This window comes from Ipomoea nil, unplaced genomic scaffold (assembly GCF_001879475.1).
Source record: "Ipomoea nil cultivar Tokyo-kokei standard unplaced genomic scaffold, Asagao_1.1 scaffold1421, whole genome shotgun sequence".
Classification (NCBI taxonomy): Eukaryota; Viridiplantae; Streptophyta; class Magnoliopsida; order Solanales; family Convolvulaceae; genus Ipomoea; species Ipomoea nil.
The window spans coordinates 1,480,642-1,504,905 of NW_017617849.1; the positions used below are offsets into that span (position 1 = coordinate 1,480,642).

Sequence of the window (24,264 nt, forward strand, 5' to 3'; positions counted from 1 at the left end):
GAGGTGTCATCATGTAACAATGCCATGGTGTTGCATGATATTGTAGAATTTTCCTAATATTTTGTATTTACTACTTGGTCAGCATTGTGAGATATATTATCATTATTTAGGAGAATAAGTGAGATTATCTTAGCTAAGTAGACAATAATATTATGCATAGTTATTCTTTTTTAGTCTGTTGTGTGTATAATACTGCTTCTTCTTCTTCTGGAATCTGATCTATGACTACCGAGCATAAATTCCATTTAATGCTAACCACTCATGTATTCAAATGCATAAGAAATTCCAAAATGCGTGCTAAGGGGTGGAAGGATAAGGTGAGAAGATGGTTTAGGTGATAAATGATACATATTAGGAGGCTAAATACTTGCCAACCTGCGCTTTAGACTGGCACTAGAAGCTGTTTTCTGTGATACTAGATTAAGTAAGCTGGGAAGATGGTAGTGTCGAGATGTTTGTTTGGGCATACTCAATTTGCCCAAACCTGTTACCAACGATGGTGATTGGTGAATAATCACCTAAAGAATATGCATGTTGCTCTTGTCATTCTGTAAATATTTCTTCATCTAAAAACCTAGCAAGCTTCTAAAAACTAAAGAAATCATTTGACTCCTAATTTGCCATGGCATGGGTGAATTCTGTGCATTGTTTCAGTGAATGGGTAAAAAAGGGTTTCTAGGCATTTATAAGAATTCATCTAAGAAAAGATGGAGTTTGGTAGTTTAATGGTATTTTGTTTTTTTAGTTAAACTGAAAAATCCATTTTGAACTGGAAAAAATATGTAAACAAATGGGTACTCTATGTTGTTATTTTGCGTACTCCCGCTTTCCCTAGAGAGAAAGTGCATACTGATTTTCACAGGACATAGAGAAGTGGTTTTGGGAACTAAGTTGTACTTGAATATATTGCACATCTTTGAACGGATCACTTTAAACTTTAAACTTGTTGGCTAAGGAGTTTATAAGAGAGAAAAAGGATAACATAAATATGTTTACTGTGTCATTTTTCTTATAATTGCTAGTAAAATGGTTTCTGGAAGGACTTACCCCCTGTATATGTTTGGTAAAAGCATAAATGTATGGTAATTTGACAAAAGTATCTTGCTACAGGCTGAGCTAGTATGGCTAAACTGTAGGATAGAGTTGATAAATGCCAAGGAAGCAGTTGAAGATCTTGAACTTTTTGTCCAAGAGGGACAGTACAGTGGGAAGAATGAAATCATTTCTAGAAGAAGGCAACCGACCAAAACAGACATGCAGAAATATGAGAGTCTTGTGCATCCACTGGTGAAACAAACCCTTCTGGATTGTTTACAGAAGAACAATCTTGAATTTCTTGTCTCTGGGGAGGAAACGGGCTCAAAAACTTGGTATACGTGGTTTTTGGATTTTTTATTTGCTAGGCTTGATACTCCCAAACGACGAGAATTAGTTCAGAACTCTGGAGAAGCACCTGCACCGGCCCCCATAGAAGCATCACCTGGTCCAATTTCTGATTCTCAACCACCCACTTTGCCTCCAAAGGCTCCAATAGTGCCATTCTTTCCACCTTCTAACAGTTCAAGCCTGCAACCTGTAGCTAGTGAGCCTTCTACTTCAGGTGCGCTATCAGAAGAGCAAACTAGCAAGCACAGAACAGTGGTTGTCGCTGTTACTGTGACTGCTACAGTGACACTATTTGTGGTTGCCCTACTGCTTTTATGCTATTACAAGGTTTGCAAGGGTGGATCCAGAAAGGGACAAAATGATGAGAGGCCTCTATTGTGCTTAAGCTTAAGTGACTACCCTATTGGTAAAATCTTGTTCATTTTCTTCACATATTTTAAACTGACTTGTGTTCTACTTTATTAAATTATTTTTTCTACTTCAAGTTTCGGACTGTTCAGGGAAATCGTTTGCTTCAGGAAATTCATTGAACAATGAAAAAGCTGGTAACCATTCACTTAATCACCTGTCTGGAGGCAATTTCTCCACGAATCACCACTTCAGTGGCAATTCCTTCATGGAACCCCAGACATCCAGTACCTCTAAAATGGAGGTTCCATTAGGAGCTGTTTCCTCTGCTGCTGTCACCTCAGTAGCGGTTTCTGGACAATCAGCACCTGGACAGTTGGGCATGGCTGGGCTACCTCCACTGAAGCCTCCCCCTGGGAGGGTAAATCCCCCTGTGGCTCCATCAGCCAAAGTAGGGCTTCCTGTTTCCCCTTCTCCGGCTAAAACAGCCCTCGTGCCTCCCACTCCTCCAGCTAAAGCAGCTCCCACGGTTCCCCCTCCTTCAGCTCCCGCTCCTCCCCCTTTACCACTAAGGCCGTCCACTGGCGGCCCACGTCCTTCCCCACCTGGGCCACCACCACCTCCTGTACCTTCTGGTAAGGCTGGTCCACGTCCACCACCACCGCCAGCTCCTATGGGCTTGAAGCCACCTCAGCCACCACCTGTTCGACAAAGTCATTCTTCAACAAGTGCTACTGGAGAGGGAGCGGCCGATGGTCCAAAAACAAAGTTGAAGCCTTTCTTCTGGGACAAGGTCCTAGCCAACCCTGACCACTCAATGGTTTGGCATCAGATAAAATCAGGATCCTTCCAGTAAGGCCTTTTAAAATTTTATTTCATTGATGCTTAAGTTTTTTGTATACTAACATGGCCAATACACAAAGTGATGTTGCTCTCTTTTCTTTTTCTTTGATTTTGTTTGTTTACTTTTATTTTATTATTATTTCTTTTTTTTGGGAACAGGTTTAATGAAGAGATGATAGAGAGTCTATTTGGTTATGCTTCTTCTGATAAAAACAAGAAGGAGACCAAGAAAGACAATCCATTGCAAGATGCTTCTAACCAGTATATTCAAATTATTGATCAAAAGAAGGCACAGAACTTAGCAATTATTCTAAAAGCTTTAAATGTGACAACTGAAGAAGTTTGTGATGCTCTTAAGGAAGGTGATTATGTTTCCCTTTTTATGAGATAAATGCTGCATGAAAATAGAAGATGTTTCATCTTTTAATGTATTGCAGGAAAAAAGATTATTACTCCACATATTTATTTGCTACCTCTCTCTCTCTCTCTCTCTCTCTCTCTCTATATATATATATATATATATATATATATATATATATATATATATATATATATATAGATGTGTATTCAAATGAGGACAAGTATATTATAGAGGACTGTGAGGACAGATGTAGTGTGTGCCATTAGTCGGTATGTTGTGTGCATGACCGAATGTAGTCGTGTGCCACAGTTTGTATGTCGCGTGCTAGATTTATTAATTTATAAAGCCTGGGTTCGAAACCTGATGTTTACATTTATTCTTGTGTGCCATTATGTATTAAGTTGTGTGCATGATATTAATTTGTTGTGTGCCCATTATTTGTCATCACAATCCTCTATATATTGTTGTCCTCATTTGAACTCAACCCTATATATATATATATATATATATATATATATATATATATATATATATATAGAGAGAGAGAGAGAGAGAGAGAGAGAGAGAGAGAGAAAGAGAATAATTAGTATCACTGGGGAAAGGCTCATGCTACCACTGGCTCTGAGCCTTTCAATTAAAGATTTAAGCATTTGTTGTTTGAACTTTGATTATCAGCTACCTACCATCTTAAAAAAAAAGAAGGATTCTTGAAATTTGGAATCGAGTATTATTTGCTAACTTCATAAATGGCTACCCTTTTTTTTAAATTTAATTAGGACATGAGCTTCCATCAGAATTGCTTCAAACTTTGCTGAAGATGACACCAACATCTGAGGAAGAGCTGAAGCTGAGGCTCTATAATGGAGAGCTTTCTCGACTTGGGCATGCTGAGCGGTTTCTGAAAGTCCTAGTTGACGTTCCATTTGCCTTCAAGAGGCTGGAATCATTGCTTTTTATGTGCACCTTTCAGGAGGAGGCATCCATGGTTAAAGAATCATTTGCAACCTTGGAGGTAGATATTATTTTTCTTGACCACTGGATTCCTTTAGCACAAAATAGGCAAGAGTATCAGTGTATCTAATCTCTTTTATTCGTTTCTCCTGGACTCCTGATACTATCATGTTCATCTTCAATCAATTGTCATCTACTTGACATCTATCATGCCTTGCAGATCTCCCTATCAAAACCAAGACTAAAACCTGATAAATCATTTGCTATTTTCCTGTTCGACTGTGCACTTATTGCCAAACTCCTTCTCGCCATTTTTTAATATCCTAAGTGATAATTACAGCTTCATTTTCTTGATAGTCAAGAAACATTACACTGGTTAGTAACTAGGAAGTGCTTTTGAAAGGGAATATCATTAGTATAGATTCCATAAACCACATCATCTGACCTTTATGCTATCAGTTTTAGATTTGACAGTAGTTGACTTCATTTTGCATTCTGTTACCTGGAAAATTTCAACATTTTGTTTCTTGTTTATCCTTTACCCAGGCTGCTTGCACAGAACTCCGCAAAAGCAGGCTGTTTCTCAAACTGCTAGAGGCAGTTCTAAAAACAGGAAATCGCATGAATGATGGAACATACCGTGGTGGTGCACAGGCATTCAAACTTGACACACTACTAAAGTTATCAGATGTGAAAGGGACAGATGGAAAGATTACACTGTTGCACTTTGTTGTTCAGGAGATAATCCGCTCTGAAGGCGTACGAGCTGCAGGTGCCACGACTGATGAGCCATCCCAGGATTTGGAAGAGTATCATCGAACCCTTGGTCTACAAGTTGTGTCAGGTTTAGGTAATGAGCTTGAGCATGTGAAGAATGCTGCAGTGCTAGATGCGGATAGCTTAACAACAACAGTTGCCAGTCTTGGTCGTGCGTTAGTAAAAGCCAAGAGTTTCCTAAATTCAGTGACGGACCAAGTGGGTGAAGACGATGGGTTTATCCAGACACTAAAGAATTTTGTGCAGAATGCTGAAGTTGATGTGATGTGGTTGCTTGAAGAAGAGAAGCGGATCATGTCTCTAGTTAAGAGCACCGGTGATTACTTCCATGGAAATGCTGGGAAGGATGAAGGCCTGCGGTTATTTGTTATAGTTCGTGATTTTCTGATAATACTAGATAAGGTATGCAGAGAAGTTGGCGCTGCAAAAATGAAGACAAAATGGACTCCACGGAAAGAGAATATGGCAGTTGCTTCTTCAGAACCACGACAATCTCCTCCTCCCGATCCTCGTCATAAACTTTTTCCAGCAATCACTGATAGGCGATATGACAGTTCCAGCTCTGATGATGAGGCATAGCTATATCAAGTGTGCAAGTCCTGACTCCTGACCTATTTTAGTGGTTGGTCACACTCTGATCTGCAATAATTTGAGGTATTATGTTATAATCAGTGTCAGAACCCTGTGTTTAAACATTTACTTGGTTCATTCTATTTTAAGTGAGTGCAGAGATGTAGGAGCAGGTAAAAAGATGGGTATGATCTTTGATTCGTTGCACGACAAACTTCTGTGGTACGAGGATGATCTGCAACTGTAAGATTGCGGTCTTCAGGTCTTTTGCTGCAATAGGTAGAAAAATTAACTTGGCATATCCTCTCCCCCTTGTAATTCTTAATTTTGTTTTTAATTGTTTATTTGATTGTGTAATTAAGCAAGGTAGTCTGGCCATTATTTAGCAATCCTAGCCATGTCTTGAAAGAAATGATGACTTTTTCACCAGCAACTTGTAGATGATCTGATTATATTCTTTGCCTCCTTTTTTGATTTTGTTTTTCTTGCTTCCCCTCAAGGCTCCATCCTTAACAACACATATTGGAGCCAACAAGAATATTAAGTTGCAGAGCATGATTTTGTGGGTTCAACACTTTTGAAATGATTGGTGCTATATTGAAACATAGTGTCATAATATTTCAATGGGCATATTATGCTTAGGGGTAAAGGTGTTCCCTTTCCCTAGTAATTAACAAGGAACAATCGCACACTGAAAAACCAAAAAAGAGCCAGCCAACTAAAACATTATTTATTATCAAGATACTGCCAATTGTATGTCTAGCTCTATCTAGTAAATCAATCAACAACCAAAGGTTATAATTAAAAAAATAAAATAAAATAAATCAAACACAACTTTGTTAAGAGAAATGAAAATTTTGTTTCAAATTGTTTTACTTTTGAAGAATGCCATTTCAAACTCGAGTACGAACTCTGTTTTTCCAAAACATTTCCCTCTACCTGAACACACCCTTAAACCTCAAACTAATAAATCATGTGCTCATGCAATCAAGGATCATAAAACCTACTATAATGGATCATCCATGACACTTCACTAGAGACCCTACTTCCTCCCACATCAAATAAAAAAAACTCATGTCCACTCACAGGTGGGCAATTGACCCTTTATCGCGTTTTTTCCTTAATCTATATTCAAATAAAAGTAATAAAGCTGATAGACACCCTAACAACCACCATATGTAATGAATTGAAGCACAGCTATACAAAACTTTGGCTTAAGCATACATCCAGTTATTATTTCATAATAATCAGTGACAGCACAGCCCAGATCATGTTAATAGCCAAGAATGGGGATTGATGGTTAGAGACACTGATAATGAAGAAAAACCAGAGCTTACATATGCTGTTTCTCTGATATGTCAGCAGGCCATAACTGGCTCCTGGTCTATTGGGAACATTATACCACCATAGTCAACTCACAATATCCAAGCAGTGCTACTATGCTCTTCATTGTTCCTCGCAGCAAGTGGTTGTGCCTTCACACTATCATAAAGTTCTCATCTTATTGTCCATAGTTGCAATTCTGGAGCAAGTGTGCCACTAAAGTACCCGAAAGCATGTAATTAATTAGACCAAATGATTTAGAAATCCAAAAATTGGGAAATTGATAACAAATCCAAAATAGATGAACAATTAAAGACACAGAAACTTCAACTTGCAGCAGTGAAATTCAGGGAACAAGAAAACATGTTTGAAAGCAGCTGATAGATAGTCCAAACCTCAAATGCCTACATGAAGCACAATCACATCTGTGAATAAAAAAGGAATGGAACCAACAAGACTATCCATAATGCTGGCAGGCAAGGCATTTAACCGAACTTATTATTCAAGACATTTAAATAATGCACAGGTGACAGGTTAGATGCAATGGTTGCCTTTATACACAAATCCTCTCATTCAATGCAAACCACCAAACTCTTAAAATCCTTCCCACCCTCTACCCAAGCAGATTGATAGTCAAAAATGTTTAAATAAGTATTACCTTGAAAACTATGAACTCCAAATATCAAATTTCAACCATAAAATCAACAGAGAATCATCAAATGTTGAAACTAAAAAGCATTTCAAATCAGTGAACAAAGTTACACAATTGAATATTCCATTACTGTAACTGGCCACCATCTCAAGAGTCGAGACAGAAAGAGATGAAAAATACCAGCTTCATCAACTCTTTACATAAAGCAAGCTTGTCCATAGAGATGATATAACATTACTCGAAAACAGTTCTCATCAAACAATTAATTAACAAAGAATCAGATACCAAGGTTATGTCTAGTACAAATACTTTGACCTGTACATCTAAATCTTTCAGTAAACTACACAGAAGGAACACCACATCACCACCCAGCATTCAATTATAACAATCAAGATAGATAAACATTACACACGGCATGTCCAGTAAAGCAATATAAACGCAAAAACTTCAATCTTCATATATGAAATTAAATTAAATATAAATAAGTAAAAGCAAACTAACAAACCCTTGTAAATTAAGCCAGGGACAGTTTAGCATAATTAAACTGCCATAGGTGTAGGTGTTCATCAATGTTATGGGACAATTGACAAATATAGAGAAGACAATAACTTCAGTAATTTCCATTCCATTTGTATTCACAAAAACAAAAAGAAATCCTAACAACAACAAGAAACAAAATGAAAAGTCAGACCCTAATTTCTATAAATACTAAAAAACACAGCTATTTGAAAATCAAATAAACACCTCCTCCCCACCCAAACAAGACAAAAATCTGGCCTCGATCCATCTAATCCTCATCAACGGGCTTTGAGGAGCCACCAGTCTTCTTCGGGAGCAAGAGATTGTGAATGTTCGGCATCACACCACCATTGGCAATAGTCACATCTCCAAGAAGCTTGCTCAGCTCCTCATCGTTCCTCACAGCCAATTGGATGTGCCTCGGCACGATCCTAGTCTTCTTGTTGTCCCTCGCAGCATTTCCAGCCAATTCAAGCACCTGAAGCCACCAAACCGAAAAATTAGAAACCCTAGAAACGAAGATTCAATTTTATTCCCCTAAACCAGGCAAATTCTTTCTATACTTTTAGGATTTGGAAGCCAGAACTACGACGGTAGTTGTAAAGAGTCGAGATATATTCAATTATTCATACCTCAGCGGCAAGGTATTCGAGGACGGCGGCGAGATAGACGGGAGCTCCGGCACCGACACGCTCGGCGTACTTGCCGGCCTTGAGGAAACGGGCGATACGGCCGACGGGGAACTGGAGACCGGCCTTGCTGCTACGAGACTGAGCCTTCTTGGCAGGACCGGAACCAAGGGTTTTGCCACGACCCGCCATTGCTGTTTTAGTATTACGACTGAAGAAGGGGTACAAAAGAGGGATTCGCTGTGAAATTCAAGCGGTTAACAAAATACTGTTACTTTGGTTGGGTGGGTGGAGAGAGGGTTGGTGTTTATATAGGGCTTTGGGATTTCAAACTCTACCAATAGAATTCAAGCACACAGATCGTGGTTTCTATCCGTCAGATTTTAAAAGCATTAACGGTTGAGATGTGGATCCGACCGCCTTAAAGTGCTTTGAGCATTTGAGCCTCAACGGGCCCGGACTCTTGAGTTATTAAAACTTTGCCCCAATATTATGATTGTTCTGTCAATTTTATAGGGCAATTTATATTGAGTTATTAAAACTTTGCCCCAATATTATGATTGTTCTGTCAATTTTATAGGGCAATTTATATCGTGCGCACAGGTACAAAATGCGTGTGTTTCAATTGCTGACGTCACTCCGTATGTTCAAACGGTAAAAATTTCATTATGTGTATTCAGTTAAAAGTTTTTGTGTATTCAGTTACAAATTTTTGTGTATTTAGTTAAGAGTTTCTGTGTATTCAGTTAAAAGTTTTTGTGTATTTAGTTAAGAATTTCTGTGTATTATGTATCATGTGTAGATTATGTGTATTCAGTTATGAGTTTCTGTGTATTCTGTTATGAGTTTATGTGTATTCGAAACAGATACTTTATTTTGTTTGGACAATGCACCAAAGGTCCAAAACGACGTCGTTTTGGGAGTGTGCGCCCTGGTGCACGGTATAACGATTGATTTTATAGAGGTGTCAAACGAACGGGTTTGAACCGGCTCGATTCAGTTTGTCACTAGTTCATTTATTTTTTTGGACCATGTTGCCCATATCAATTAAAGTTTGAATCAAGTTTGGCTCGATCCAAAAATACAAATTAAAGTTCGGTCCAGTCTATGGTCTTAAAAACTAAAAAATAGATAAAAAAAATATTAAAAAGTATATATCAATTAATTTTTCAAGCACTTTGTGCTCAGATAGCATGTAAGACTCTCCCCATGGGTGGTTATGAGATCGAGTCTCAGTGGAGGCGAAGTTGACTATTTGTGCTTCAAACAGATACTACAATATAAATAGAGTCAGTAACATTGAAGTTATGTGTTCCTTCTAAATTAATTTTAAATAAAGAAATCAATAATTAATAATATAGTACTATTAATAAGGATGAGTTTACAAATCACAACTACTAAGTAGTAAAGGTAATTTTTCAATTTGAAACACATAAAAATTTAACTTACAAATATTTTAAGGTCAAGCACATTGTGCTTAGATGAGATGTAGTGACCTCTTTCATATGTGAGATCATGAGATCGAGCTTCAGTAGAGGCGTTGTAGACTCTGTGTGCGCGCATGGAAAAGTGCGCTAGAAGCAAATTAGTGGGAGACACGTAGGTCTTGTCTCCCTTTAGAAACCAAGCATAGTACTACTATTTTTTTTTTTACCCTAGTGGACTCGACTCCAACAAAACCATCATTGGTGTTGTCTATGGGGAACGCTATGGAAAGCTCGCGTTCCTAGTTTCTACCCGTTTTACAATTTTCTTTTCTGCAATCAAACTCGTGATACGCCCAAATAACTTAATCACAAAGCAAACGTTCAACGTACTCTCAGGAACGCCTTACCCGGCAAGGCAAGGGTATGCCCATTTCATGAAGGTCTGTTGCCTACACGGTGAACGTGAGAGGTCTGACTGGCACCATAGCCACCGGAGGAAACGCTACCATCAGCAAATCTAGTCGAAGTTACTTGGAAGTCATACTTAGCGTCCAATCTTTAACTTGGGAGACAACTAACCTCATCGGCGAATGAGCTACCCATTAACAGTGGAGGTGCAACTAACCTAGCCCGATAGCTGATTACTAATTTAAACACTCAAGTAAATCATTCTCTTACCCGACTCAATATTCCACTAGTTGGGAGGATGGCACCGGTGAGGGGGGCCCTAGTACAAGGTGCCAAGGCCTAAATATGTAACTTACCTGTCAACCATTGTCCTTATTGGGTCGTAGCTCAAGCCTCAAAAGCTTTTGATTTTATCTTCTTTGCCTCTTCTTTATTCCCTCAATATATTAAATACACAACTTTTATGTTGTCTTTGTTGTTTGATGTCGTTTTCAAAAATGTAGAGGGGACAAAAACAACGAATATTATCAAATTATTCAAATGCTTCCATTAATAAATTCCATGTGAGCAATATTTTTTTAATTAAATTTCCATATCAACTTAATATGAACGGACAACTTGATGAAAAATAACTCTTATTTTAAACTATAATGAGTTAATTGAACACTTATGAGTAATAGATAGACTTATTTGACCTTCTGCATTCTAAATTTTATATATACTCAATCTCTTCTTCATTCTCTTGACATTTTATTAATGCATCCACACTTATACTTCCAAAATGTATTAGAGCATCTTCGTCACTTAGAGTTTTTTTTTTTTTCCCCCAATTTTCAAAATGTCAATTATGAAAGAGGTATAGGGAAAAAGAACACAAAAAGAAGAGCAATTGTGACTGTTGGATGCAAGAGGTGCGCCTAACGCGCACTTGCTGCAACTATTTTATTATTATTATTATTATTATTATTATTGATAGGTTTCACAAAACATCATTATTTGTTGAATGTGTTTTTCTCTTCTCTTTCCTTTCACCTATTTCCTCCACCTAGAAAACACCTTGTAAAAGCCACTCTTGAAGTTGCTTTTAGTCTCCATTCATACTATCATTTGTTGGAGCCATTCTGCAAAATTATAGAGAACAAGAAATCCACCACTAGTGTACTCAAGATAGATACATAAGTGCTTGCATAGGCTTAACTCACTTATTCAATAGGTAATATTTGGAAGAATATACTAAGATTCGAAACTCGATAGCGGTCTGTAGATTCAACTTTCTAGGAGAAAATAGATACATAAATTATATAGTATACATACATCCACATATATAAAAGAAATATAATCATATGAATTGACATCTATAAGAAATAATTAAATAAATAAGGAAAAATATCATACTATATAATATATACCTAATACTAAAAATCTATTAAACAACACTTTTTTAAGTATGTCTGCGTGAGAAATAATTTATTTACATGCATGAAAAGTGAAAGTCTATTTCAACAACAATATTGGGTGTTTGGTTGAATGAATTATTCGCGAAAAGAATTACAAATTTATGTGTAATGAATAATGTTGGAATATAGTAGAAATTTAATTCTTATTCTTTGGTTGGTGAAAATATAACTATTAGGAATTTTTATTATAACGTTTTGTTTACATAAAAATTCAAAATGAAATAAGTAGTATAAAGATTAAAATATCCATGAAATCATATATAATTTCTAGGAGAAGATGCATGATTATTAGAGAGGGGTCATTTAGTCCTCACTCCTCACACTCTAATTAATATCATGAAATTGCAAATCTTAAAGGGATGTGAGATTTGCAATTCCTCAAATTTGACAAATTGTAATTTTATAGAATTATTATAATTCATTTCCATTGAACTATAAAATTTGTCACTTCTAAGTGAGAAAGGAACTGTAATTCCTCTCTATCAAACATATTATAAGAGTGGAAATAAGTTTAGATAAACATTTATTTTAACCTACTTATTTATAATATAAATAAATTATAAGTTCTAAAAGAGTTAATGCATGCCACGTGAGGTTCTCCGAGTATAATAATTTTGTCACGTTTAGTCCTAAATTTTTAAATTGAGTACTGTGATCCTTCAACTTTCAAATTGTTACCATTCATGGTCCAAGTTAACCACTCATGGTTCTTCAACTTTCAAATTTTAACTAGTTGTGATTTTCCTGGAAGGACCATATGGAAAGTTAAAATTTGATAGTTGAAGGACTATGAATGGTAAACTTGGACCATAAATGATAATAATTTGAAAGTCGAATGATCACCAATTTAAAAGTTTAAGACTAAGCATATCAAAATCAGTATATTCGGAGGATCTCATATGACATTTGCTCGTTCTAAAACGATAGTGGCTGTGGAGTAGTTTTTTTAGTTTTTTTTTTTTTAAATGAAAATTGATTTTCAAAAAGAAATGTGTGAAAATATAATAATTGCAGTAAATAAAATCACGCAAAATTTGGGCATGGAGCATGAGTACATGAGATTTGTGTTAATTGTAGGACTGTAAAAAACATTATCAGTAGAGACGTGTGAATTGTGATTCTCATTCAATTCAAAACTATATTCAATTCAAATGAGGTATGTGTCAGACTCATTTCAATTCACCGTGTAACTGTTAACCGGGCATTCACTCACACCCAATCTCATCTCTTAGCTGCTATACTATACAGGCTTGCTTGTCTTCTTCCTCACAGCCCTACTGAAACCAGAAAAGATTCTACTTTTTCTTCAGTTTCAATATCTTCGTCCTTTTTCGTACTTCGGGCCTCTAAATCTTCTATCCATAACTCCATTTTTCTCTCATGCTTGATTCCACAGAATGATTATAAAATCATAGGTTAACAGAGAGTTGTTGAAGAATGAAGTCTCCTTGGTTTTGATGCTTCATGGTGGAAAGGAGAGGTAATGGGTGATGAGGTTTTGCAGGAAAGGTGTTTGAGGAAAAGCGGTAAAGTAAAGTAGTGTATCTTTTTGGAGGATAATGAAGGTCTGAAAGAAAGAAATAGTGTTATCTAGTGTTGTGTTGGTGAATGGGGGAGAAGAAGAATATGCCTGCAGTTTGGTTTTCTTTGAAGAGATCTCTGCATTGTAAGACAGAGCCATCAGAAGTGCATGAACCAAAGACCAAGAAACAGTTGGGCACAATTTTGACTAGGAAAGCAGCAGGGAGGAGGTCTGGGTGTTCAAGGTCAATAGCAAATCTCAGAGATGTGATCCATGGGAGCAAGAGACACTTGGAAAAGCCCCCAACTTGTAGCCCAAGATCCATAGGAAGCAGTGACTTTCTCAACCCAATTACCCATGAAGTCATTCTTAGCAATTCTACCTGTGAGCTCAAAATCACCAGCTTTGGTGGCCTCCACGACGGTCTTGGTGGCGGAGGAGACGGCGGTGGCTCATTCCTTGGTACACTCAGGCCTGGCACACCTGGGCCTGGTGGACACCCTACAATGCATTACTTTAACTCTTCCTATAGGAACCCAGTACCAGCAAGTCCTCCAAGGAGAACCTCTGCACTTCTGGGAGAAAAAGAGATGTCTGGATTTGCTTCAAAACCTTGTAGGGCAGATAGCAATGGGTGTTCAGTAGTCACATGTCACAAGTGTGGTGAGCAATTTGGGAAGTGGGAAGCTCTTGAAGCACACCATCTCTCCAAGCATGCAGGCAATGTTTGCTTTCCCATTTTCCATCTTCCGTTTATCTTTAATGCTTCCTTCTTTTTTTGCCAATCTGAATCTATTTGCTTTCTGCTTTTACTGCTCCACAATGTTTGCATCTAAGTTGTCTAGCTTTTACCTTTTTACATGAAAGAGAGTGCCTTTTGGTTCTGCACAGTAATATCATCATTTTTGCTCTTTTCTCTTTTATGTGGTTCTCATTTTCTCTAGGCTGCATTCCATAGTCTTGAGGTACTTCCTCATCATAGCTATTCATTTGATTTGAATCCTTCCTTAATCTTGCCCACCAAAGGCGAAATGTGCTTGGTGCCCACAAGCCGGGACTCGATCTTGTAGCCTTGCTCACAATCTGCTACTCAGGAACCAACTGAACTACCAGTGCAGACGAATCCTTCCTTAATCTTTTTCTTTAATATCCTGTATCAAGAGTTCTCTTCCTTTATCAATACCTATTCAAACTTAAGAAATGTGTAAAGAATTTTGGTGAATTGTGAGATACTTACATTGTTATCAAACCATTTACAGTGACTGAACTTTTGGAGGGCGACTCGTCGAGGAAAATTGTTGAGATAATCTGTAGGTCGAGCTGGGTAAAATCAGAGAGCCAATGCGGTCGAATTGAAAGAGTGTTGAAAGTTCACAATACACAGAAGACTCTTGCTAGGTTTGAAGAATACAGGGAGACGGTAAAGATGAAGGCCAGTAAACTCCCGAAGAAACACCCTCGGTGCCTCGCGGATGGCAATGAGCTACTGAGGTTCTATGGCACAACAGTGGCATGCTGTCTGGGCATGGATGGATGTTGCAGTCTGTGTGCATCGGATAAATGCTGTGTGTGTCGAATTATAAGAAGTGGATTCTCGACGAAGAAGGAACTCAAAGGTGGGATTGGGGTTTTCACAACTTCCACAAGTGGGAGAGCCTTTGAATGTATAGAGATGCATGGAGATGATCTGTCCCAAAGCCAAAGCCAAAGCCAAAGGAAAGCCATGATAGTGTGCAGAGTGATAGCAGGTCGAGTGCATAGGCCTCTGGAGAACATACAAGAAATGGCTGGCCAGACTGGTTTTGATTCACTGGCTGGGAAAGTAGGCCTCTATTCAAATATAGAGGAACTTTATTCGCTTAATCCTAGAGCCCTCCTTCCTTGTTTTGTGGTGATCTGCAAGTCTTGAAGAGAATTAGTCTCATAATGATGGAGATACCGGATGTAACATGCAAAAAAAACAAAGAACTTCTATTGCAATATTGAAATCTGGCAAGGTTGATATATGGTTTTTGCCTTGATCATTCATAAGCTTTAACTTACTCTTATATATATTGATTTTGCTGCCCATCTGTTTCTTGGAACTCCATTACAACATGTAATTCAAAAATTTCAGATATGGGATAGATTCTGTTATTTTTTAATTTTTAATTATTTATTTATCGTTTTCACTGAGTTGCATTTTCAAGGTGTATACTTTATTTGAATCATAAACATTCGCATGGTGCATTGAACTTGTATGAACAGTTAATATATCTAAGGCTCTGAGCCCTGTATTCGAACCTGTCAGGGAGGGCATTGTGTAATCTTCGTATATTGAAAAATGAAAAATAAAATAAAAAGTTAGAAAAATGGCACTTTTTCTCTTAAATTATATGTTTATAACTCACGATTTTCTTTCTTAAATTATATGTTTATAACTCACATTATCTCCTTAATTATTTTGAAAGAGACAATTTTCTCCTTTCTATGTTAGATGACCGTTTAGCCGGTTAAAACTAAGGACAAAATAGGTACTCCGTATTTCATTTATTTTTCTTCCCTAACAAATTATTTTTTATATGTGAGAACCAGAATACATGCGAGAAATAACAAAAATCATTTGTAAATATTATAATTATAAGTTAATGCTGGCAACAGAATTAAAACAAACACAAATAATTCATTATTGCTAAATTTGTGTTTAAGTCTTAATTATTTTACTAGCATATCTTAAAATCATAATTTTAGTATTTACAAATAATGTCTATTCTTTTTTACATTTATTCTAATTTCACGTACAAGCAATAATTTGTTGAATATTTAATTTTAGTGGAGGTCCTTTGTCTTTGATATCAATTCTAAATTTAATCTCAGACTATATATCGTTTTGTCTTTTTAACACCCTAGATTATCATATTTGGAACACTTTTGGTCCTTCTGATGAAATCCTATTTTAGATAAGGCTATTTTCGTCGATTCAATTTTTTTCCTAATGAGTTAATTCCAATAGAGGTTCCTTATTTTTTGTAGGAATTTCAAATTTAGTCCCAACAAATTAATTTTGCCATTTAACAACCCCTACTATCATATTTTGGAAATTTTTAGTTCACTTTCCATGTGAAACCCTATTTTAGACACATTTTTGTCTCTTCAATATTTTTTTAAAAATTTTCCAGTTTTATACGCAAATTTTATTTTTTTAAATTTTCGTCTCTTCAACCGTGGATTACACCATCTCCTTCATTAGGCTCTTGTCTTCATCTCCTTCAACCCGACACCAAATTGTCCTTCGTCAATGGCGAAACCGAGTACGTAAGGACCTCCGAGATTACCGAGAATCATTTTGCAACACAATTGAAAAGCTCAGGATGTCACCATCCGGTCGACATCAGTCTAACCAATATGGTTTTAGTCCATGATTTTGTGAATCATTTACTATAGTTGTAGAGCAAATAAAATAAAATAAATAAAATAAATAAATAAATAACTAAAAGAAGTCTCTTATACCAAAACTATGTGGTCTAATGGTATCCGAATTGGACTTACCTTTAGAAGGTTGTGAGTTCGAGCATCAGTGGAGACGTTATTGGTTCTTCTTTGTGTTTCAGTAGGTTGAGAATGTAATAGAGCCAGTAGCATTCAAAACAAAAAGTTTCTTCAGAAAATATTTTTTTTTAAAAAAACTGAAGAGACAAAAATACTCTTGCTTAAAATAGGGTTTCACCGAATGACCAAAAGTGTCCAAAATATGATAGTCTGGGGTGTTAAATGACATAAATGATAGTTTGGAACTAAATTTGAAATTGTTATCAAAGACAAGACCTCTGCTGGAATTAACTCTTTGTTGGAGAAGGAAAGTGATTTGAAAAACCTATTTTATCCTTATTGAGGAAAATAATGTGGATGCATGAATAATTAAAGAAAAAAATGACTATAAACATATAATTCAGATGAAAAGAGTGTCATTTTCCAATGAAAACTTTAAAACTAAATGTACTATTATATTTAAGTATAGTTAATATTTAATGTATGTTGTCTGGTTTATCAGTTTATGGCAAGGCATCATCTTGTCAGACTTGGTTCTCTTTCTGGCCACTAAAATTCCAAGGCAATAGTAATGCTAGGGTTCAAAGTTTGAACTTTGAAAGGTAGCTGTTCTGAAACCTTTGAATTTGAAACAGATTAGGTGTGGGGTTTGGACTGTTGGACCATGTGAAATCACAGAGTATCTCTTCTCAAAACCCATCTAGGAAGTGCTGAAAGTTCTTAGTACAAGTGATGGTGACAATTTTGACTCAGACAGTGAAGACATTTCACAGTGAGAGAATACGGTATATTTTTCAAACTACAAGATGTCCTGAGCAAATCCTAATTATAGGAGGTACATTTAAGCCCATACCATATTCAGACTAATCACGTTCACACTGAGCCGCCCCAATTAAAGGGCAAAGTGCTGCCCAAATTGATTTTTTCACATGAGAGGAGGTTCAAACTCCTGATCTATCTTAATGGACAAGAGTATACAGCCACGTGAACCAAGCTGGTTAGAGAATACAGTATATTGCACAAGGTAAGACTTACAGTCAATCAAGTATTTTGAACAGCGGTCAACTTCTACAGTGGAAAACCATAGCCTGAACCAAGATCAAACATGTTGAACAATGGTCAACTTCTACAGTGGAAAACCATAACCTGAACCAAGATCAAACATCAAAAGAAATCCCTAAACCATAACAAATTTTAAGTTTGCTTGACAAACTGGGAGGAACTATCAAGTTCCATTATGGCCTTATGGGTTTGAAGTCATGTAGCAGTTGTGAACTGCAGCCTGTTAAATGTTCCAACAAGATGCTGACAGAAGATTCCCTGAAATCTCACTGCCCAAATCGCTGACATCTTACATATTTTGATTCTTTCAGACACTGAGACACACACAAAGGCTGTTCTTTATAATACATCTTACATATTTTGATTCTTTCAGACACTGAGGCACACACAAAGGCTGTTCTTTAGTTGTTCATTATAATTCATCCTCGGACTGATTAATTGAAAGTAGAAAAACAACTTTTTTTATATCAGAAACGAAGCACTTCTTTTGTACTCTTCTCTTTTTTTTTGCATTTTCACCACCTATGCAAGCAGTCATCAGAGCTTTATTTAAATGAGCTGTCTAATTGTTTCTAGTATAATGCAAGAGGTAATACTTACTATTGAGTGTGAGATAAAAACCCTTGCTGTTTGCAGCTCTGAAGAGTGTCGTGTATTATGTCTTGGACACTATACTTGAAAGAATACCCCAGATCCCTTAATTTCTTTGATGAAATCACTGGGGGTTGTGAATCATGCTTTTCCATCATGAGGCTGAAACACGAGGGAAAATCAGTTGGTCACTAGTGAGTTGTTCCGAAAACAATGAACAAGGAAGAGATCGGAACCTGTGTGTAGTGGGAACTGGATATTCTTGGCTTAGTTGAGCAATCAGTTCAGATATTGAACAATTATGAGTGCAACACATATATCGTCCTTCTGCTCTAGCATTCTCCATGAGGAATATGTGGGCAGAGCATATGTCTTCTATGTGAACTAATGCAATTGATCCCATTCTTGAGTTCACGGCAGCTAGTATTGGTAACAGCTTCACATCCCCTAGATCAGTCCAAATATAATGTGAAAAACAGAAACCTTATTTGTGGTCACATAAACATGCAATCAAATGTGTTAGATTTAGAAAACATGGAGTACCTGTTATTAGGGATAAGAGCATTCGAATGCTTGATGGAACTGTGGGAGTGAGGAAGGGACCAGCCACTGTTGGCGTAATTATTGACACCAAATCAATACCATTTTCATTCGCAAACCTGATTGCAGCCTTTTCGGTGAATACCTTTGAGAGTGCATATACCTAAACAGAAGTGACTTGTTATCTCAGGTATGATACAACATTTGGAGGATATAAGTTTTACAAAAAGAGCATTACATACTACATAGTACATACCCAGCCACTTGGCTTAGTATGCCAGACATGTTCTGTTGGTATGTTGCAAGATTCATCCACTACAGGTCTCCATTTCCCTGAACTATCTTTGGCAGTCATTGTACTGATTGATGATGTGAAGATAACTCTTTTCACCGAGTTCGCTTTCAGGCAAGATTTAAGAACGTTTATCGTCCCTTTCGCTGCCGGATCTATCACATTCTCTTGCACATAACTATCTTCAAGATGAAACAAGTAAAAATTCACTTTAGCATATATCATTTGGTTTGCTTCTACATAATGGGAACTACTGCGGTACCAGTACATTGTGCATTGTGCTTATTCGCGTTATGCATCTCCATTTTCTAGAGGTGCTGTGGATTTGCAAGCAGACACAGTAGAATTTCCCACTACGTATGTAGTTGTTCATATGCATTAACAATTCAAACAAGTTACCAATATTGTGATTTGGTTCTACACCAAACTCCATTGAGGCAGCTACATGGAACACTCCATCACAGCTTCTTATTGCCTCGTCGAAGCTCCCCTCTTCCTGTAAATCAGCTTTAAACAGTTTCAACCGCTCCGATAATTTCAACAAATGCAATGCCTTCTCTGATCAAATTTGAGTGCAAAATAAGAAGCTGATAATTGATTAAGAACACCTAGACAGATAGACATCATACCTAGCTAAACGCACATTTAAGAGACAGAAATCAATTAATTACAGACATTCACACACTAAACATAGTTCGAAGCATCAATTTCATCTAATCATATGATCTAGAGTCCAATTGCTTCGGCAGATCAGAAATAAGGGCGGCAAATAGGCGATTTATGTCGTTCTCAAGGCGATAAAAAGAGGTTGAAGAAGAGAATCAAGTAAGAGAGAAGCACCGGGATGGCGAACGGTAGCATGCACGCCGTAGCCCCGGCGGAGGAGAGATTTAATCAGCCACGATCCTATGAAGCCTGAACCTCCCGTCACACAATATGTTTTACTATCACGCATCGCTGTTCCGTCGCCACCGCTGTCTTCCATTGCTGCAGACGATCCAACACCTGTAAGTAATAATACAGTAATACTTAATAAGCAAAGCAGAAAGCCAGGAAGGGATGAGGAAGAGAGATGGAGTAACAGTAACAGTAAACAAATGATAAGATAAAAATATACTCCGTATTATATTCAGTTAATTACAAGTGGCCACGTTATTATATACATAATTAATGCTCCATAGACCATAATAAGGATCAAATAGGCTATCCAACTTCACACTAATATGCAATTAGGTCATTCAATTCAAAAAAGTTACAATTAAGTTCAGGGACTACACAAATTCATGTAATTTTATCAAAAATAACTTTTATCTTGATACGCTGACGTGTCGGTTACCAAATTAAAAAATAATTTTTTAATTTTTATTTTAATAATTTTAAATAAAAATTTATTTAAAAAAAAAACAAAAAAAAAAACAATCCGCTGGAGACGAAGGGGGCCCTTCGTCTCCGGCCAACCATAGAGAACCCTTCGTCTCCTGGCTGGCCGGAGACGAAGGGGTCCCCTTCGTTTCCGTCCAGCCACGGAGACGAAGCGGACCCCTTCGTCTCCGGCCAGCCAGGAGACGAAGGGCCAGCTATGGAGACGAAGGGTTCTCCATAGCTGGCCGGAGACGAAGTGTCCCCTTCGTCTCCGGCGGATTTTTTTTTTTTAATTTTAAAATAATTTATTATTTAAATTAGGCCATTCAACTCAAAAAAGTTACAATTAAGTTTAGGGACAACACAAATTCATGTAATTTTATCAAAAATAACTTTTATCTGTTGATACGCTGACGTGTCGATTATCAAATTAAAAATAATTTTTTAATTTTTATTTTAATAATTTTAAATAAAAATTTATTTAAAAAAAAAAAAAAAACAATCCGCTGGAGACGAAGGGCCAGCCATGGAGACGAAGGGTTCTCCATAGCTGGCCGGAGACGAAGTGTCCCCTTCGTCTCCGGCGGATTTTTTTTTTTAATTTTAAAATAATTTATTATTTAAAATTATTAAAATAAAAATTTAAAAATTATTTTTAATTCTGAAACCGACACAACAGGTAAACAAGTCTTTTTGGTGAAATTGCATTAATTTGCGTAGTTCAGGGACCTAATTGTATTGTTTGAGTTCGATGGTCTAATTGCATTTTTTTGTGTAATTGTATGGCATATTTGACCGTTATTCCTATAATATATAATTATTGGGAGAAGAAGAATATATAATAAGAGTTAAATCTATTTTTTATTCTAGATTTATAGGTGGCAGTCCATTTTTATTAGAATATCATATTTTGGTCTTAGTATTATTGTGACATGACCAATTTTGGTCCTTTATCAAAAAATTGTTGAAATTTCGTTAAATTTAATGACATTATGTTCTTCAATTATGAATTTTTTCAAAAAAATAAACATAAAAAATATAACGGGGCAACGCACTTTGTATCAAAAAGATCAAAATGTTCATCTATTTAACGAAATTTCAATGTTTTTGTTGATAGAAAACTAAAATTGGTCATGTTACAGTAATACTATGACCAAAATAGGATGCTCTAATAAAAAGGGACTAAAAATGACTGTCACATATAAATCTAGGATAAAAATGGAATTAACTCATATAATAATTATTTATTATAAGTGACAGGGATTGTGTTTTGCTAATGTATTAAACTAATGAATAATATTATTTTCAATTCTTGATTTTATCACTTAATATTCACTTTATTAGTGTAATAATAATATTCATTTTATTTATTAGTGATCATAAATTGGTAAGAGTTACCGGCATGGGCAACTCAAGTGACCATATAGGTGAAATTTTGAAAGAATAAATTGACAGAGTTACTTAATATTTAAAAATAACACACACACACACACACACACACACACACACACACACACACACACACACACACACACACACACACACACACATATATATATATATCCCGTGCGGTGAATGCTTCCCGTGCGGATGTGCGGTGGATTAATGTGCGTGAGATTTGTACTCAATGTGCGTGAGTGTTGTGCTTAATGTGCCTGTGATTTGTACTTAATGTGCGTGAATGTGTAAAATGCAGCAGAAAATATTGATGTCAGCTTCTTCCCCATCCCAGTAGCCATTTGCCCCCTCCCTGATGATGATGATGCAGATGCGAGCTATGGTGGTTAAACATTCAACTGCACTGAAGGTAGCTGATAATCCAGAATCCATGGTCAAATTGAAGGAAGAAGTAACAAGAAGCTTGAGCGTTAATGTGCGTAAGTTTCTGTTCTGCTTCCTTCTGAGCTCGTAATTTTGAAATACACACGCACATTAAGCACAAATCTCACGCACATTAAACACAATACTCCGGCACATTAAGTACAAAACTCACGTATATTAACATGACACACATTAAGTACAAATCTCACGCACATTAAGTATAAACCTCACGCACATTAATTCACCGCACATCCGCACGGGAAGCAACAAATGCACCTGATCCCTTCCCTATATATATATATATATATATATATATATATATATATATATATAAACTCTTTTTTGTTTTTTGAAAAATAGAAAAGTAGAGAAAAAAAAAGGTTTATTGCACATCATTTGGTTTAAGTTTGAACATCAAACTTAAGCTCCCTCTGGCCCTATCCTAAGTTATGTGGGTAAAGGTTTGCCTCGGTGAGACAACGAGAGTCTGTTCGATAGAGCTTATTTAGGAGCTTATAACTTATTTTAAGCTATAAGTTATGTTCGGTAATGTTACCAAAATAAGCTCGTAGCTTAAAATAAGAGGCTTCTTAACTTTTTTTCCGCAACTTTCACCGCAATTATTATTATTATTATTATTATTATTATTATTATTATTATTATTATTATTATTATTATTATATTAAGGAGATTCGCAACAATATTGTTACTTCATTATAGGATGCTAGATCATGATTATGCTAATAATTTTATTTCAAAATATTTTTTTTAGACAAAATGTTTTTTTAATATGTAAACAAACTAATTTAAATTGTATGAATATGCCATTTTTTGTCTTTTTAAATTCATCAGCTTATCAAAAAACTAATTTTACCAAATACTTTCAAGCATAACAACTAGCTTAACAACTCTTCAGTTTTCAGCTCCTAGCTTGCTTTTCAACCCCTTTTAAGCTTTCAGTTACCTTTTCAGCTATGTTTGTCAAACATAGCCAATGATTTGTGTGTTGCGTTTTCCCAGGAGTCCTACCTCTTGCATGATTCAACCTTGGGTATATGCTTGGGCATTACACCACACCCAGACTTTCGACCATTGAGTTATCTCTGGAGGTTACATTCTTCCATTTGAAAACAAAATGTAAAGAATGGAAACTAGAAAAATAAAAATTTAGCAAATTTGGGTAGAAGTGATTTTATTTTTTTTATTATTATTATTATTATTATTTTTGTTGTTGTTTAAAAGATCTAACGGATATAGATATGACAATTTCTTACCTTTGATTGTCATTGCTTGCTCTTTGTTTATTATGATTCCATTTTAATTTAGAGATTATAATTATAAATTTATTTTATACTCCATCTCTCACATTTTATATGACCTACTTACTATTCATTGGTCAAACTGACTATTTTTTATTTACTTATTTCTATTAGCATTTTCTTATAATTTTGTAATTTGATTTTGTTACGTTTAATAGTACTTTTAATGTAGTTTATAATTATATAAAATTTACATACTAATTTTAAACTTAATATTATGAAAAATTAAATTGTAAATAACTTCAGTCAAGCATCACTAATCGAATCCAACACATAAAATGGGACGAAGGGAATAATATTTGTTTTTTTTTTTTTTTTGTATTTGATTACTGAATAAATTATTTGTAACTTAGGTGTCGTCAACTCATGTACAATTAATAAATACAAGAAATTTTATTGTCACATTTAGAGGTAAACATGTTGAGATAAATTTAAAAGATGGAAAAATGGTATTTAAAAAAATTTACATGTAATCATAAATGTTTTATTAAGATTTGAAAGTTTAAAGGGTTATTGGTTAACAAAAATTTGTGGTCCGAAAAGAGAATATTGAAGGATCAGGTTGGATTTGACAAT

The 24,264-nt window shown here is 35.9% G+C and overlaps 5 protein-coding genes across 10 annotated transcripts in view; 2 read left to right on the forward strand and 3 right to left on the reverse strand.

Annotated features, from left to right (window-relative positions):
• LOC109187654 (transcription factor ILR3-like) overlaps positions 1 to 3,505 on the reverse strand; it is a 25,911-nt gene extending 22,406 nt beyond the window's left edge. Inside the window, exon 1 of the mRNA XM_019337910.1 lies at positions 3,489 to 3,505. The gene's annotated coding sequence lies outside the window, so the exon portion shown is untranslated. The remainder of the gene's footprint in view (positions 1 to 3,488) is intronic.
• LOC109187646 (formin-like protein 5) overlaps positions 1 to 5,701 on the forward strand; it is a 7,115-nt gene extending 1,414 nt beyond the window's left edge. For 2 of the 3 annotated variants that reach the window (XM_019337896.1, XM_019337895.1), the window contains exons 3-7: positions 1,111 to 1,792; positions 1,872 to 2,586; positions 2,737 to 2,939; positions 3,715 to 3,950; positions 4,436 to 5,701. In XM_019337896.1, coding sequence (XP_019193441.1) covers positions 1,111 to 1,792; positions 1,872 to 2,586; positions 2,737 to 2,939; positions 3,715 to 3,950; positions 4,436 to 5,245 — 2,646 coding nt within the window. In that variant the 3' untranslated portion in view covers positions 5,246 to 5,701. The remainder of the gene's footprint in view (positions 1 to 1,110; positions 1,793 to 1,871; positions 2,587 to 2,736; positions 2,940 to 3,714; positions 3,951 to 4,435) is intronic. The other variant, XM_019337897.1, reaches the window with a different exon arrangement.
• Positions 5,702 to 7,802: 2,101 nt separating this feature from the next.
• On the reverse strand, positions 7,803 to 8,641 carry LOC109188244 (probable histone H2A.3). Its single transcript, XM_019338834.1, has 2 exons — positions 8,363 to 8,641; positions 7,803 to 8,208 (listed from the first exon to the last, which is right to left on the reverse strand). Exons 1-2 carry the CDS (start codon positions 8,549 to 8,551, stop codon positions 7,999 to 8,001), a joined length of 399 nt encoding a protein of 132 aa, XP_019194379.1. The 5' UTR covers positions 8,552 to 8,641; the 3' UTR covers positions 7,803 to 7,998.
• A 4,102-nt stretch (positions 8,642 to 12,743) lies between these two features.
• LOC109188241 lies at positions 12,744 to 15,292 on the forward strand. Of its 2 annotated transcripts, none has more exons than XM_019338830.1 (3): positions 12,744 to 13,202; positions 13,257 to 13,893; positions 14,433 to 15,292. In XM_019338830.1, the coding sequence occupies exons 2-3, from the start codon at positions 13,260 to 13,262 to the stop codon at positions 15,080 to 15,082; spliced, it is 1,284 nt and encodes a 427-aa protein (XP_019194375.1). In that variant the 5' UTR covers positions 12,744 to 13,202; positions 13,257 to 13,259; the 3' UTR covers positions 15,083 to 15,292. The 2 variants fall into 2 exon arrangements, with proteins under 2 accessions (XP_019194375.1, XP_019194374.1); XM_019338829.1 differs by having other exon boundaries at positions 12,744 to 13,177; positions 13,220 to 13,893.
• A 2,217-nt stretch (positions 15,293 to 17,509) lies between these two features.
• On the reverse strand, positions 17,510 to 20,275 carry LOC109188243 (anthocyanidin reductase ((2S)-flavan-3-ol-forming)). Of its 3 annotated transcripts, none has more exons than XM_019338833.1 (7): positions 20,027 to 20,275; positions 19,576 to 19,744; positions 19,151 to 19,376; positions 18,898 to 19,057; positions 18,591 to 18,801; positions 18,364 to 18,516; positions 17,510 to 17,789 (listed from the first exon to the last, which is right to left on the reverse strand). In XM_019338833.1, coding segments are annotated over exons 1-7 (1,065 nt in total). In that variant the 5' UTR covers positions 20,172 to 20,275; the 3' UTR covers positions 17,510 to 17,788. The 3 variants fall into 3 exon arrangements, with proteins under 3 accessions (XP_019194378.1, XP_019194377.1, XP_019194376.1); XM_019338832.1 differs by having other exon boundaries at positions 17,701 to 17,847; XM_019338831.1 differs by lacking the exon at positions 17,510 to 17,789 and adding an exon at positions 18,146 to 18,306 and having other exon boundaries at positions 19,151 to 19,368; positions 19,586 to 19,744.
• Between the last annotated feature and the right edge of the window lie 3,989 nt (positions 20,276 to 24,264).

What these genes read in the sequence shown, in the direction of transcription:
- LOC109188241 (XM_019338830.1), top strand. Translation starts at nt 13,260, where the DNA reads ATGGGGGAGAAGAAGAATATGCCTGCAGTTTGGTTTTCTTTGAAGAGA. An exon ending in CCATCTCTCCAAGCATGCAG is followed by an intron (nt 13,894 to 14,432) that starts GCAATGTTTGCT and finishes AACCATTTACAG; the next exon opens with TGACTGAACTTTTGGAGGGC.
- LOC109188243 (XM_019338831.1), bottom strand. Translation starts at nt 20,171, where the DNA reads ATGGAAGACAGCGGTGGCGACGGAACAGCGATGCGTGATAGTAAAACA. An exon ending in ATACTAAGCCAAGTGGCTGG is followed by an intron (nt 19,058 to 19,150) that starts GTATGTACTATG and finishes ACTTCTGTTTAG; the next exon opens with GTATATGCACTCTCAAAGGT. An exon ending in CCAGTTCCCACTACACACAG is followed by an intron (nt 18,517 to 18,590) that starts GTTCCGATCTCT and finishes CTCGTGTTTCAG; the next exon opens with CCTCATGATGGAAAAGCATG.
- LOC109188244 (XM_019338834.1), bottom strand. Translation starts at nt 8,551, where the DNA reads ATGGCGGGTCGTGGCAAAACCCTTGGTTCCGGTCCTGCCAAGAAGGCT. An exon ending in TCGAATACCTTGCCGCTGAG is followed by an intron (nt 8,209 to 8,362) that starts GTATGAATAATT and finishes TGGTGGCTTCAG; the next exon opens with GTGCTTGAATTGGCTGGAAA.